This window comes from Lepidochelys kempii, chromosome 2 (assembly GCF_965140285.1).
Source record: "Lepidochelys kempii isolate rLepKem1 chromosome 2, rLepKem1.hap1, whole genome shotgun sequence".
NCBI classification, from domain to species: Eukaryota; Metazoa; Chordata; order Testudines; family Cheloniidae; genus Lepidochelys; species Lepidochelys kempii.
The window spans coordinates 210,454,181-210,469,980 of record NC_136381.1 but is presented as its reverse complement, the minus strand read 5'-3'; the positions used below and the strand labels follow the sequence as shown (position 1 = coordinate 210,469,980).

The 15,800-nt window shown below is 40.3% G+C and overlaps 1 protein-coding gene across 11 annotated transcripts in view; it reads right to left on the bottom strand.

Annotated features, from left to right (window-relative positions):
* Window positions 1–15,800, bottom strand: part of HYCC1 (hyccin PI4KA lipid kinase complex subunit 1) — an 85,103-nt gene that overhangs the window by 44,091 nt on the left and 25,212 nt on the right. For 9 of the 11 annotated variants that reach the window (XM_078851771.1, XM_073333735.2, XM_073333730.2 and 6 more), the window contains one exon: window positions 2,440–2,528. In XM_078851771.1, the coding sequence (XP_078707897.1) occupies window positions 2,440–2,490 (51 nt within the window). In that variant the 5' untranslated portion in view covers window positions 2,491–2,528. Of the gene's footprint in view, window positions 1–1,401; window positions 1,523–2,439; window positions 2,718–10,081; window positions 10,274–15,800 lie in introns of those variants that run through there. The other 2 variants (XM_073333734.2, XM_073333736.2) reach the window with 2 other exon arrangements.

Here is a 15,800-nt window from a genome sequence, read left to right as displayed (position 1 = left end):
AAACAGGCACAGAAATGATGTGATTTGTCCAAGGTTACCTAGCAGGCAACTGAAAGAACAAGAAATAGAACCCAAATCTACCAAGTCCTAGTCTATTTCTCTGCCCACTAGGCAACACTGCCTCTCTATACTCCAAAATAAGGAGTGTTGTTATAGAAAGAGAGACATCACAAATGAGACCAAAATTACTAATCTCTATATCTGAAACTGTGTCCAGAAAAATACAGAAAACCCAAGATTTTTGAAAATAGGAGTCTAAAGCTGGTCTTTAAGAACCATATTTAGGTACCTAAATGAATGGCATGATTTTCCAAATGCAATGGAGCATCCAGAATCTTACATTTGATGCTCAGTACTTTTCAAAAATAAAGCCACTTATTTAGGTGCCTAAATTTGGCTTTTAGGAGACTAGCTTTAGATTCTTGAAGATCTTGTAGTTGGACTATTACAAATTATACAATATATGGACTGTTGAGAAGATTAAAGCAAGATATTTCATTTATGTACAGGTTACCCATTTTCCAGAAGTGGTGTGTCCACCGCACCACCCATAAAAATAAGTCTGCAAACCTGGTTTCTTCCCTCCACTTCTCCTTTCAATGAAAAATTGCAACAACAATCTTGGTTTGAGGCATTTTTCTAGGAATTACTAGAAAGTAGCATTTAACAATCAAGGATGTTGTGTATTTACTACCTTGGATTTGTTGAATACAAAATCTCAACAAAATGAGGCCAGAATACTACTCTTATGTTGCTCCATAGTGGAGTAAAACATGACATTTCTGAACAGTACATAACAGGGTTGAACTCCACACTAGTAATATGCATATATTCAGGACAACTGAGGGACTTGCATTTTCTCCATGATACATAATATATACATAGTGTCATGGAAGATGGTGGGAATAGTTGTGAATTTTCTGGACTACATCTGGAAGAGAGATTCTCCAGGCCATGACTTCACCCACACCAGAAGACCAGATCTGGTCTAGTCTGAAAAGATAGGTAGTTGCCAACTGTAGGTTTTGGTTTTGATAGATTTGTATAACAAAGGCCACCATAAAAATTTCAACAACTATTTCCTGATCCTCCTTTCTTTGGGCTCTCCACGAGGCTAGGGTCCTCAGAGCAAGGCTCAGAGTACCTCTTAGCATGGCGATGCCATTCAGTTACCCCACTGAAGCTGCAACTTTTGTGGTAATTGTGACATTGGTCATGGTGCACCACCTCATCAGAATAATTGGACTCATTTACTACTTTCAATTTATCATGTGTTCAGTGTGTCTATATAGAAACTTAACAGCAACACTGTACAGCCCGGTGGCATGCTATAAGGGGTTTGCCCTGAAGTTCTGACTACAGGAATTCTGATGTCTTCCCTGATGTGCGCACACAGCTTACCCATTTTTGCTGGAGTATCGGCTGAACAACGGTCTGCATGTGGTGCTCTCAGATAGGAGTGGTAAAATGGCAGCTCTCTGGTTAGCCATTGAAGCTGCTTTTACGATGGCTGGAGGCAAAGCTGATGAGGAAATAGTTGGCTTTAAGGGAATCCCATGACTGCACCTTTGTTCCCTTCAAAGGCATATTCTCCATCGTAAGGTCAGGTGGAGAAAGTGAAAATATGTGTAAGGAAGAAACTTTCAGAAAAACAGCACAAGAGGAAATTGCTGCTCCCCTCAAATACAGCACTGGGTCTGACACAGGACACCGCAATGTGCCAACAGGTAGAGCAGGAAACAGCAAAGAGATGGAGAGAAGTTAGCAGCTGCCTCTAAATCACTGATTTGAACAAAAAAATCCTGAAGGTCACCCCAGAATAAGACCACAAATTTGAGAAGTAAGATAATACTTGTTAAGTAAGTAAGGTTATCTTGCTAACACACAGCATTAAAATCTACAGATAAAACTTCAAGTCAATCTTTGGGAGTTACTTTACATTCCAAACAGTAAGTGCTGTTGCTACATTCAAGAAGAAGGGTAAATGAAAATAAAATGCCAGGTATGGTAAGAACCTGATTTAAAAAAATACCATTTTGGTGTAACATGAAAGCCTAGAGCTCTTCAGCTAAGAGTATTTAGTTGGTACACTAACATTTAAAGGATTTGTTTTTAAATCAGATTTTATCTATTCTATTTTATCTTACTGCATTGAAAGTTTATTCCTTTTTCCAAGCATGAATTTCATTGGGCTGTCACGAGCCAAACATAGCATACAGTCCTGAATATGGCAAGAAAGGAAATTCAAGTCATATACTTGACAATGTATTTCATCTTTTCATCTCTCAGACTGAAATTCAACTGTCTTAAATTTATCTTGGGGTTTTCTATAGCACCCATCTCAGCAACAAGCAAGAGCTGATCAGGTACTACTACTGCTACTGAATAATATAATGCTTAAAAACTAAGTTTATTTCTAATGATCACACAATATATTACCTTGAACTCTGATAACCACTCCTCCACAACTCCTGTGTCCACAGCCAACATCTTCCCACATCTGATCTGAAACCTTCAACCTTAAATACCTGAAGAAGAGACACATTTGTTAAAAAGTGACAATTTATGCATAGCATATATCATTAAGAAGTTATTGCAGTATAGAGCATTTACTCAGCCACCATAATTATATAAATGTTAATCTATTATCTTGCTTTTTTAGCTCACTAACCTATCATACATCAACATCAGCTCCAAATTTTTTTACTTTGCCTCACGGATGCCAGCTGCTGAAAACAAAATGGGAATATTCACCAGCAGCAGTTTACTAGATTCCAAAAGATTATGCACTGAGACAGGAAGTTTACTGAATAATGACCATGGTCAATAAAAATAATTTTAAAAATGGATTTTGGATTTAAATCAGATATTTATTGCTTGAAGATTATATACTCCATTCTTTGGACCAGTGTAAAGAGATATGAAATGAGAATTTAAAAATTTTAAAGTATAAAACGGTTTTCCTAATAACATTTAGTTTACAGAAAAAAAAAAGAAGAGATTGGTTTAAATTTGTATATTATTCTTGTTTTGGATTTGTTCAAAGTCAGGACCTACACTAAGAACAATCTTTTCAAGGTTGCCTGGTTGACAGAGGTCCAAAGTAATTTACTCTTCAAGATAATAATTACTACACAAAGAAAATTTATTCAGCGAGGCTCTTTCTACAGGATCTGGGGTGAGAAAACAAAAAAGGTTTTGCAAAGATCTGTAGAATTAAATTCTATTTACACAATTATATGCAAATAAACAGATGTGAGAAGGCTGGTGCCAGATCTCTTAAATTAATAACCCAAAGGACAGAAAACCATTATCTTTAGGTAACTAAGACTTGATCCTCATGAAGGCCACCCATGAGAAAATGAAGATTTGATAGACATTTGAAGCCAATTTTGACAAAGGCCTGCATAACAGTGTGAACAAGTTTTCTAAAACCTTAGAAACCATCATAATCAGAGTACATAAGACAGATAGGAATTAGCTGAATTTCTAAGAGCATTCATGTTGTTGCAGGTTCAGACTCTAGTTTCAGGCTATAAACCCAATCTGTGACTAAAAGTCATCAGGAATAATGCAGATTGTTGAACCTCCAGGCCTTGCAGTCTACCGTTTTTAATCCTAGAAAATAGTTGTCTGTGAAGCCTATATGGCATGAAAGCATTACAGATGTTCTGTCTAGTCTTATTTTCTGAACTATTTTAGAAAATAGAGGAAACTAAATAATCACACATTAGTACAGTGATCTGTCTTCCACAGTCAGAGATGCTATTGTTAAGAGTGAAATACTTTTACCTTCCAGTTCTAAATTATAAATTAAATGAAAGGAAGTCATCTGGTGGACAGATGATCATCCCATTTGTCTGCTGCATGCACATGACAACTGAACCAGCTGATTTATGCCTTGAACTCAGTACATTTTTCCCCCTGATAGACAAGTCCTACTTCTCCATGATGAAAAGATTCTGAAGGCCTCGTTGCTCATATTCATGTTCTTTGTCACTCCCTGGTAGTTTATGTACATTTTGTTGTCCACATGTCACTATCATTGTTCAATACAAGACGCATTGAATTCAACCATTTGGAGAGTTTTGTGAAGCAGTGTTTCAATGGCATTACTGACTGCTTTGGAGTCTTAAGAATCTCAAGTTATCACCAATTGTTCAGGATGAAGAGCTATGGAGTGCTACATGTCTCATTAGATCAATATATGCATACCACCAATAGAGTAGTGTGGACAATAAATATTTGAAGGAGACCACCTGAGAGAGAGAAAAAAGGATTAAAACTAGAATTTTAGGAATTACATAATCTGGTAATTCTCCCATTGTTCTATCTCAAAATGAGCTCCAAGATGGACAATACCAAGGATTTGTTCAGTAAATTAATAAAGTGCTGATGCAGTTACTGGACTCTATAGAAAGAGAAATATTTTTAGAAGACAGTCATCAGAAGGGCATCCAATTAAAGAAAAGTAAATGTAAAAGCCCAGATGGAGAAAGAGGGCAATCAACGTTATATCACCTTGGACAACACTATAGGAAGTGATGTGCAAAATGACATATGAATAGACAATGTTTCCCATTAATTGCAGGGCAATTTCCCTTAGGAGAAGATTTCTGACTCCCATTAAGGGTGGCACGATGAGTTTGAGAGAGAATCCAATTTTCCCTGACTCAGAGGAAGAGGCTGTTAGGTTATGACAGCAATCATCTTCTAGGTCCACTTCAGGTTACAACATTCTGCAAGGGCATTACCTCAGGATTTCTAAGGCTTTGAAGGAGCAGAGTGTTAGTAAACTTCCTACAGCTACTCTTTGAGGAGACAGAGGGCTGCTCTGGCCCACATGAAACAATTGAGAGCAGAAAACCTTTTCCCCTACAGATGCTAGCTATGTGGAGTGTCTGCTGGCACAGGGAGGCTAACAGTCTGCTGTGCTACTAAAGATAGCTGACAGAATGTGGTAGAGTGGTAAGCTAAGGCTGGCCTCACTGATGGGTGCACAGATCCAGCACACAGGTTTCTCACGTTGCCCTGAAGGGAAGATCAACAGGTTCTAGTTATTAACAGGCCAATTCATCTGAAGTTTCCAGGAGATATAGAATGAGAATTTCCTCTTACAAAGCTCTCTGTTTGATGTATAAACTTCACTAGCTAACATAAAATAACAAAGCTTGGGACTAAATTACAATGTTCCTTTAATATGTTTATTGAAAGTCATTTATGGTTCTGGTAAATTTACATGTCTATTTCCTCTGTGGCTACAACCACATGGATACAACTGCAGGATATGAGCTATAGTAAATATATGAAGTTCTAAATGCCTTATAAGCAAGTGAAATATTAAGTGGATAAGAAATTATGTACTACATTAAGAGTAATTTATCAAACTGAGCAAATTCTTAGCTATGAAAGTTGGTTTAAAAGCAATTACTCAGAACTGTATGTATATTTTGAGTAATATGGCAGAGCACTAGAAAGCATTCCAGAAGAAAAGGATGATTTCAAGTTCAGCATGCTCCTTGTTATCAATATTCAGGAGCTATAGGAGTTTGGAAGTCCTGTAACTTATTAACATAGCCTTCCAAGAGAAAGAAGTTTGAGAACTGTCTTGAGAATTGAATATAAGCTATGTGCTCTGCTCAATTAATGCTTCAGAAGTCAAACCTCACTTTGATTAGAATCCTTTCAAGGAGAGTGCGTGGGGGTGGGGGTTAGGGAGGAGAGGCATTTCTTTGTGCCAGATCTATTTTAGTTAAAGAGATAAGGTGGGTGAGGTAATATCTTTTATTGGACCAGCTTGGTGACAGAGACACACTTTTGAGCTTACACAGAACTCTTCTTCAGGTCTGGGAAACTTACCTCAGAATGTCACAGCTAAATACAAGGTGGAACAGATTGTTTGGCATAAGTAGTTAACACATTTCAAGGGCTCATTCAAGCTGAAGTGACCTTTTAATACCCCTCCAGCCATAGGAGAAAAAGAGTGGGGGGAAGCAGCTGGGGAAGGAGGTTGTTAGTGGGTTATAGATTGTTGTAATAAGCCACAAATCCAGTGTCTCTACTCAGTCCATGATTTTCAGTGTCTAGCAAAGTTATGAATTTAAATTTCTCATCCTTGTCTTTTGAAAGTGTTGAGTAGGTTTCGTTTGAGGATGAGGACTGATAAGTCAGATACAGAGTGATAACTTTGTGAAAAGTGTTCACGCACAGGTGATGTGGTGTTTTTGTCTCATCATTTTTCTGTGTAAGTTAATTCATGAGCGTAGTGACTATCTGGTTTCACCCACGTAGCTGCTATTGGGGCATTTAGTACACAGGATGAGGTACACCACATGCTGTGATAGGTATGTGTAGAACCCTTGGATCTTGAAAGGTGTGTTGAGGGGGATGTTGGTCATTGTAGTTAGGGGTGGATTGATGCACAGGCCCAAGGGGCCCATGCCAACTTTGGGGCCCCCTCAGGACCACCAGACCCTGAGTAGAAGTGGGAGGGGCCACCAGTGCCAGAACTGTGGTCCTACCCCTGGCTCCTCTTCTTCCTCCCAGGGCCTTGCCCCCTAGCCAGGCCAGAAGCTGGAGCTGGACAATGGTAAGAGCCACCCAGGAAGTGTTAGGCAGGGTCCAGGGTGCCCAAGAGGAGCCCCCAGCCCGTGTCCCCACCCTGCGGTACAGGCCATTGCCAGTGGGACCCAGGGGCAGGGGCTCTGGTCCAGCCTCATGCCCCCTCCCCAGGGCCTGCAGACACACTCTTCAGGGAGAAAAGGCCCTGCCCTGGCTGAGAGCCAGTGGGGAACCCCGGGAAGGTCACAGGCAGTGAGGAGCCAGGCAGAAGGGCTTCTCCGGCAAAGCTCCAGTTGCTACTGGCCCAGACTCAGCACCCATCACACTGCTCGGGCTCGCCCAGATCCTGAGCCCAGTTCCTGCTGCCAGGCTCCCCCCACTGGGTCTCATTGTTGCTAGGCTGCCCCCGCCAAGTCCCTCCTGCTCCCAGTGACAGACTGCCCCCACTGCTGCCTAGGCTTTGTGCCTGAGGCAGCAATCCCGTGTGGCACTGCTCCTCCCGTCACCTCTGGCCAGAAGCTTGCAGTTTGTGGGGGGAGGCAATGCCCTTGCCTCTCCCACAAACTATGCCCATGCTGCCACCGTTACACACCTGCCTGAGGCTCCCACGCCCATGTTAAAAAGTGGGCAGTCATGCTGCCCCCACCCTCTGCTCTGGTGTGCCTAGACCCCCAGAACCAAAATGTTCTTTGTGCCCACAGCCCCAATAAATATTAATCTGCCTCTGATTGTAGTATATGTTGGCAGGTTTTGCATCTATTGTTCTGGCAGGGTCTGTTTACTGTTTAAGTTTACTAGGAGAAAAGCAAGAACTACACCAACTCTTCAAAACTCTTTGAGATTTTTAATATTATATGTAGTAGTAATTCTTAAATTTTTCATCCTGATCCTTGGCTCCCATCAAGAAGCACATTTTCACAGATGAGGAGGAGCTTTCAGCCAGCCTTGCACACCCTCAATCCTGGGGTCACTCTGTACCAGTCCCCAGACTGTTCTAACTTTTGGTTGCTGTCAATAATCCCAATGGACCAACCCAGTTATGGCACTTGCAAGGACGGGTGTTGCACTCCATATGATTTTATGAAAACATGCTAATGAGTGTGAATATAATGTAACTGGAATATGCTTTGTCAGAGAAAAACACAGTTCTCACTCTTCAGGTTGGGTGCAGCAAGTCAGATACACTTCATTTTCTCAAGCAATTGCACAGAGGGAGAGAGTGCACTAAGACACAGGGTTTTCCCCCACCTGGGCAGGTCTCTCTAAAAATAAACAATTAGAGCAAGCATTTATACCTTTATTACAGACAATAATGAGCAACAGCTGCATATTGTTTATAGATATTCCTTCATGATATCTTATTTTTCCTCACCAATTTCTCTTATAGTCTACATTCTATTCTTATCTAATACAAGGTCACAACAGACTCTCTCACAGTTCTTTTCCCACTTGTTTTGCACAATCCCCTCTTCTACAAATCTCGCGTTATTAAAGCTAGAGTTAGCCTGACTCCTGCTCATTTCAGAGGCCTGCATCCAAATTCCCTGTATCTACTTCCACAGCTTCATGCAAAAGGTCTCTTGTAAGGTATCATTACAAAGCTACTGAGTGTGGTCATCCTATTTGTATAAATGTATCATTCTTGTATCTGAAACTAGAAATATGAAATATAACTCTGAGGTCCTATTGTAATTATGCAAAGCGTCAGCCATTAATGGTGGTTTTGAATCTTGATGGCTCCCATTAACCAGGACAATTGACTGTAGTTGGCTCTGTTTACTTGCAAGCCTTTCTGTGAGTCAGGCTGGGAAGAATGAAGGCTTGGGGTCTCATAGGACATGTGACCATGTCACCTGGTGCTTTTCCATTTAGAAGGAGGGGTAGGGACCCAGAGAGACTAAAGATTACCGCCTTGTGCCAAAGCTATAAAAGGGGGTGGAACAGAACAAAGGGGGCAGCAGTCACGAGAAATCCCCTAGCTACCATCTGAGCTAACAAGAACTGTACCGGGGAAAAGGATTGGGCCCAGACTAGGAAGAAGTCCAGTCTGTGAAAGCAGCTTATTGGAACATCTCTGAGGGTGAAATTTTATCTGTATTCAGTTTCCTACTGTATTAGGCTTAGACTTGCGTGTTTTGTTTTATTTTGCTTGGTAACTTGGTAAGAGGTTTATTGCTGGGGGGGGGGTGCGTGAGATTCTGTGGCCTGCATTGTACAGGAGGTCAGACTAGATGATCATGATGGTCCCTTCTGACCTGGATATCTATGAATCTATTAAAAACTTACTTTGTTATGTCTGTTATTACTTGGAACCACTTAAATCCTACTTTTTATATTTAATAAAATCACTTTTGCGAATTAATTGACCCAGGGTAAGTAATTAATTCCTGGGGGCGCAGACAGCTGTGCATCTCTCTCTATCAGTGTTTTAGAGGGCGGACAATTTATGAGTTTACCCTGTATAAACTTTATACAGAGTAAAACGGATTTATTTGGGATTTGGATCCCATTGGGAACTGGGTATCTGGGTGCTAGAGACAGGAGCACTTTCTAAGCCATTTTCAGTTAAGTCTGCAGTTTTTGGTTCAGACTCTGGGTCTGTGTTGGAGCAGACTGGTGTATCTGGCTCAACAAGGCAGGGTTCTGAAGTCCCACACTGCCAGGGAAAACTGGCTCAGAGGTAGTCTCAGCACATCAGGTGGCAGTCCCAAGGGGGTCTCTGTGACCCAATCCGTCACAACAGGGAAAGCAACAGACCCATATCGTGGCTTCTCCACCATTTGAGGACTCCTAGTCATATTTGTTTGGCTAGTAAACCAGTCTTGCATTGTTAAAGCAGCACAAGACTGCCCTAAAGCAGGGAGAATCTGGCTCTCAAGGCCCCAGTGGGAGTAAAGGTATTACAATAATAGTTTTGAATGATAACTCAGTATTTGCCCTCACAATCCATTTGTAAATATAGTCTCACTTTACCTTTTGTCACCCTGTCTTTGCTGCTTTTTCTTGTTCTGTATGTGGCTACAAGCTCAGTTAGAGCTGGCTACCTACAATTCCACTTAGCCTGATCATATCCCACAGATCAACAGCCTCTATCTCAGAGGCCTTACTCCATTCCAAATGTGCTGAGCCATTCCAGCTGCAATAAGTCTTATAGTTTTTAAGATGTACAATGCAGTGAAAATGTTTGAGTATTGCACATACCAGGCTATAAGAGGAAACAGCTATTTTAATGCTTCAAACATTGTTTGTTTTTTGTGGTTCATTAGCTTCCGTATGCTTCACTCTATATATACACACACCAACTTAACAAAAAAAAAAAAATTCTTTATGCTTGTTGTTCCTTCAAACTTAAAAAAAAAAGAAAGGGCGGGGGAGTGAACGACTAATCTCTTTACAAATATTGATCAAAGCTATGTATGTTGGCTAGTCCTTTTAAGAAATGATGTAAATAAATGCCAGAAGTAAATAACAAACCTCTAGATAAACACTTTATTTTTAACATTAAGAGATGGCTACTCACAGTGCTGAAGTTGCCAACTGAAAGGACACTTCTCTGGTCTCTGCCTCTTTGACTTTCATTCCAAGGCACGTGGACTCAAAGTAACTTGTTCCATAAAGCTGCTCTTATGAACCAGTGCTCTTATGAGAGCCGTGGTTAAAAACTGTGTCCATTTTGCATGTACTAGCTCTCCTCTTGACTGAGATCTGTCTAGAGCTGCCAACCACATCCCCATGTGACTCATCTAAAAGTACTCTTAACCCTTTTTTCATATAAGGGAACTTGTACCACTGGATCTGCAGAAGTTTAGCAATCTGGAGCCCGTTTGGTTTCAAGCATATTTCTATGCTTTGAGATACTTTAAGGAATTTATATTCGTTATCATATTCTGTAATTCCTCTTGGCACCAAAGGTACGGTATTTGGTAATGTGATCACGGAGTTCCACCCAAAGCCAAACCAAATTCAAATGAATTCTAAACTTGTATGAGTGTAAGTATGAATAAATAAGGTGAGAGAAAGGATACTGTTCTACACAAGAACTACTTTGAAACCCAGGCTGTAAAAAGCTTGAATTACCAATTGAAGGCCCTTTTAAGAGCAAAAACTAGTACTTTTGCTGTCGTACTATGAACTCTAGTTCTTCATAGTGCCTTCCCCAGCTTCTCAATACCACTGAAAAGGTAGAATTACCAAGCGCTGTTCAGACAGAAACTTGTTATTTAACCTAATTGTTAGTGAGTTCAGTCTCACCTGCGGTAAGGCTAATTTTAAAGACAGGTTCTCCTGTTTGATTGAATTAGTTTGACAACAGTCAAAGAAATTTAATAATCGTCTTATCACCAGATTTGGCCTGCCACAACCTTCAACGACCTATCCCAAAAAAACAAATGTGTAAATAGATCAGTAAGTGGCAAAGTCAGCAATGTCAAGAGTGTTTCTTAAGCAGAGGCTTCACAATAGCTTCAAGATCAGCTGACGCTCTCCTGAAAGGGGAGGCAATACAGTGGAACAGACAGTATTTCTCCACTGACCTTCACCAACCAAGGATGCATGTCAGAGGTCTCAACACATCCCATCACCTCAGTAAGCAACACTGGCTAAAACACTGAGAGGCCGTTTCTTTGGGTACATCTATACAGCATTTTGGAATGTGCCTCCCAGCCCAGGTCAATCGACTCAGGCTAGCGAGGTTCACACTAGTGCTCTAACAATAGCCATATAGACAGCGCTTTGAAGATGCATCTTGCACTGAAGCTCAGGCTCTGAAGCCTAGATGCCTACCCATCTTCTATTTTTAGTACACTAGTGCAAACCCCGCTAGCTCGAGTCTGTCGACCTGGGCTAGGAGGTTTATTCCAAAATGTTGAGTAGAAATATAAATGTTTATTGCTCAGGAGACTTGATCCCATGTAAATAGTCAGCTCAGTAACAAAACTCTTGCAGTAAGAAAAACACTCAACTAACCAAACACAGACAGTATGGTTTAACTAGCCTGTCCACGACCCAAACAGTTCTGCTGGTAAGACTTTAAGGATACCACAGTGCAGCCAAAAAACCAGAATCTCCCACAAAGCCAAAATGACAAGATTTCAAATCTCAGACTGCAGATTTCTACTGCCATTCTAATCATCTCACTTCTTACTTCATATGTAAAGCAGCACAGCCGACAAGGATAAAGCTAGCAGAAAAGGCATTTGGGGCCACTATCATTACTGAATGACAAAAGTTATATAGTCAAACGGAAGAGCTGTATCCTCCTTCAGAGCCTGCGACGACCAATCCTCTGCCACTTACTGAATCCTGTAGAATTTGTTGCCACTTCAATTCCCATCCCTAGACAATAGGTCACTTAAGTGTCCTACCAGAAATATTTTCTAGCCAGCCACACACACACACACACACAAAGACTTCTCAGAAACACATATTAAATATTTTTATGTAATTTATTGAACACAATTATTGATATCAAGGACAATGTATTTAAAAATGCCACCCTTCACTCCCAAATACAGTTTAAAAAAACTCACTAACTGGAGATGCACATTAAAGGCATCAGATAGTGACAAGTTTTTGTACATCTGCAAATATGAACTATTGCTTCTGAAGCAATTCTGCCCATTCTACTCCTTGAGCCTTCTAAGTGTAACCCCTACCCCCATTACCATAAAGGGGGCTGTGAATCTTACCAGAGCCCAGCAAGGGCCAAAGACTGCACTCTAGGAGCATTGCTGCCCCCTTGCCAGGCAACCCTCCCTTGTGCAGAGAGGAGGCTAGAGGGCGGGAACTAAAGCAGCAGCCCCAGATGTCCCAAAAAGGAGAGCTCGGATTAGTTCTTTACCCAGAGACCAGATGCCTGGGAGAAGGGAGGTAGTTCCTCCCTTTAGAGGTTTCAGAGTAACAGCCGTGTTAGTCTGTATTTGCAAAAAGAAAAGGAGTACTTGTGGCACCTTAGAGACTAACCAATTTATTTGAGCATGAGCTTTCGTGAGCTACAGCTCACTTCATCGGATGCTCTGATGAAGTGAGCTATAGCTCACGAAAGCTCATGCTCAAATAAATTGGTTAGTCTCTAAGGTGCCACAAGTACTCCTCCCTTTAGAGTGACAGTTGAGAAAGGACCTGAAGAAGAGCTCTGTGTAGCTCAAAAGTGTGTCTTTCACCAAAAGCAGTTGGTCCAAAAAAAAAGATATTACTTCACTCAGCTGGTCTCTATACTTGAGAAAGAGTCAGGGGTGGTAGCTCCCTCCTAGGTAACAGCTGAAAGTGGGGGTGGGTGGGAGGGAAGCATGCAGCAGAGAGAGCCAGAGAGCATCAAGCTCTAAGGCACAGTGACAGGGGTTTTTTTTCCAATTTTTCAAGTCTCAGTTAGGAAACTCAGTCAAGTTAGCCCCTATGGGAACCTACCATATCATCGTAAAGGAAGTGACTCCCCAGTTGAACGGTTCAGCTGGCTACCTCAGACTACAGCCTGATCATTGATAATGACCTCAGCCAGCAGGAAAAGCAGAAAGCTTATATCTAAGCTCCTTCCCCCAGTGTGAGGAGAACTCAGACCATCCCCTGGAACTGAAAAGGGATTTGAGACCCTGACTGCTCTGCAGATCATCTGGCCCCTCAGACAACACACATTGGACCAGAGTGCATGTAACATCTTTCTATTTATTTTTTAAATGATTTAAGAAGTGTTAACAAGTTTACTAATCCTTGCCATGTAAATATCAGAAACAAAATCATTAGAACAGTTAACTTTTGTTTAAAGAGACATTATAAAGGAATAAAGTCATCAGATCTTTCTATTTAACAAGATGGGCATGAGAATACCACCAGTCATTTCTACTGATGTTATAAAATTGAATTAAATAACTATACACACATTTAACAGATCAGGAATGTCTACCAAATGTTCATATTCGAACAACTGGTCAGGTGTGCTGGGTTTTTTGTTTGCTTTTTGAACAGGTGAATGTATTCTGAGTACTAAATAAAAGGTAGACACTTGGATATTTGGTTATCTGTCCTCTATTTTGCTGGGTACATAACCGGTGTGAATTTTTCCATAACCACAACCTCCAATTCTTTTTTAACCATTCTTCAACAGCTAGGCTATTTTTCTTTTTTCCAATCATGGGCTATCAATCGCTGAGCAGCTACTAGCAGATGAGAGATTAATTCTTCATTTCCTTTTGTGGGACCATTCCCAGTAGGAAGCCCCAGGATTATCAAAGGATTATTTGGTAATAAATATCCAACAGTTTGTGATATTTGGTTATGAATTGCATCCCAATATTCTCTAATGATAATTATATATTAACCTGACTGGTGTGAGAGATACCATTGAAACAGTATCTTAAAGAAATTTTCTTTTATTGTGCTCCAGACTGACATTGCTGGTCCTCTTTTCCAGATCAAACCCCACTCCTCTGGGATAACTGTCTACCCACATCCTTTTCCCAGCATGTCACAGATGGACACTTTTTTGTTAGGAAAGCTGTCTATAAAGATTGATATACATAGTTTAGTAAGTTATAATTTTGTTTCTTAATTGACCAGATGCCATTGCTTTTATTTAAAAAAGTTAGCTTTCTGTATAAAATAGGTTTTCTAGAAAGTTGAGAAACAGTGCCTGACTTGAAAGTATTGGTATCAGGGGAGACTGGGCCAGTTAAGGTTTGTTTTGATCTCTAAATAAGTTAGAAAAGTTTCTTTACTGAATAGTTCACCAACCATGTGTATTCCATGGCTCCCCCAATCTTTGAAGCTCTCTGGTTTGTGATTTGGGTTAAAATCTGGATTATTTGCAATGGCAGTCATTGGTGAGGGAAAAGAACTGAACTTATCTCTAGATCTATCCCAAACTCATAGAGCAGCCTTGCTAAAAGATGTGCATAAATTTCTACTGAGTTTTTTTTTTAATTAATCCATACTAGCTGAACAAGGTTTACATTGCCACAATTTTTGTGTTCAAGAAAGACCCAGTGTTTGGCTGGGTTAGAGCATTCTGAATCCACTACGCTTTAAGCTGGCTGGCTTGACAGTACCACAGAATATTTGGAACGGCTAGTCCACCATGTTTAATGGCTCTCTACAAAGTATCTGATCTCACTTTTGGTCTTTTCTTATTCCATATAAATTCTAACAAATATCTTCTCTATTTCTGCTATGGTTTTATCTGGGATGGTCACAGAAAGATTTTGAAATAAGAAAGATATCCTTGGCAGAATATTCATTTTCACTGTGGCTATTCTTCCCAATAAAGAAATTGCAGACTTCCCTCAACATTCAAGGTTTTTTTAAAAAAAAAAAAAAATTTCTGCTGAAGTAGTGGTTTTGACATTTAAATCACAGAGCTCTTCTAAGTTGTTTGAGATTTTACGGAATTTGTTGCCCATTTGTACCCAAATGTTTTCTGGAGGAGCAGTTTTTGAGAGTCTGTCAAGTTTGTAGCTAACATTTTAGATCTGGCATAATTTATTTTAAATCCAGACACTTTCCCCAAGTCCTGGATTACTTTAGAAATTAATTTTAGGGAAATACTTGGTTTAGATAAAAATATTACATCATATGCAGATGATGCTATTTTCTGATGTGTTCCTGCAAGTTTTATTCCTGTGATGGATCTATTGTTCCTTATCCATCCTCTGTGCAAAAGGCTCCACAGCCAGTGCAAAAAGTCAAGGGTACAATGGTCATCCCGACCTAATCCCTCTGTGTAATTCACAAAGGGGGGGATTTAACCCCACTAATGCACAGCTGCTTTTGGACTGGTGTCCTTATCCATTTAAGGAACTGGTAGACAAACTCCATATGGGACAGGACTTGAAACAGAAAGTTCCATTCTATTCCATTCTATTCCAGAAGGCTTTCTCTGAGTCTAGTGATAAGAGAAATAGAACTTTTTTCCATCTGGTATTATGGATGATTCCAAATACTCAGAATATTGTCTGACATTTGTCTATCCCTAATGAATCCAGTTTGATCTGGATTAATAGAAGATGAGAGCACAGACTGTACTTTTGCTAGCATTATACTAGTTAGTATTTTTGCTAAAATCTTTATGCCATAATTCGACAGCGATATAAGCCTATAGGAACAACATGAGATAAAATCCTTTCCATCTTTAGAGAAAGAACCACTGTAGCTTCTTTCATAGGTTGTGTAAGTTCCTCCTGTAACAGACTGATACTCGAGGTACCTCTCAAGGAACTCCCTAATACCTCCTTAAATGCCTTGTAAAATTC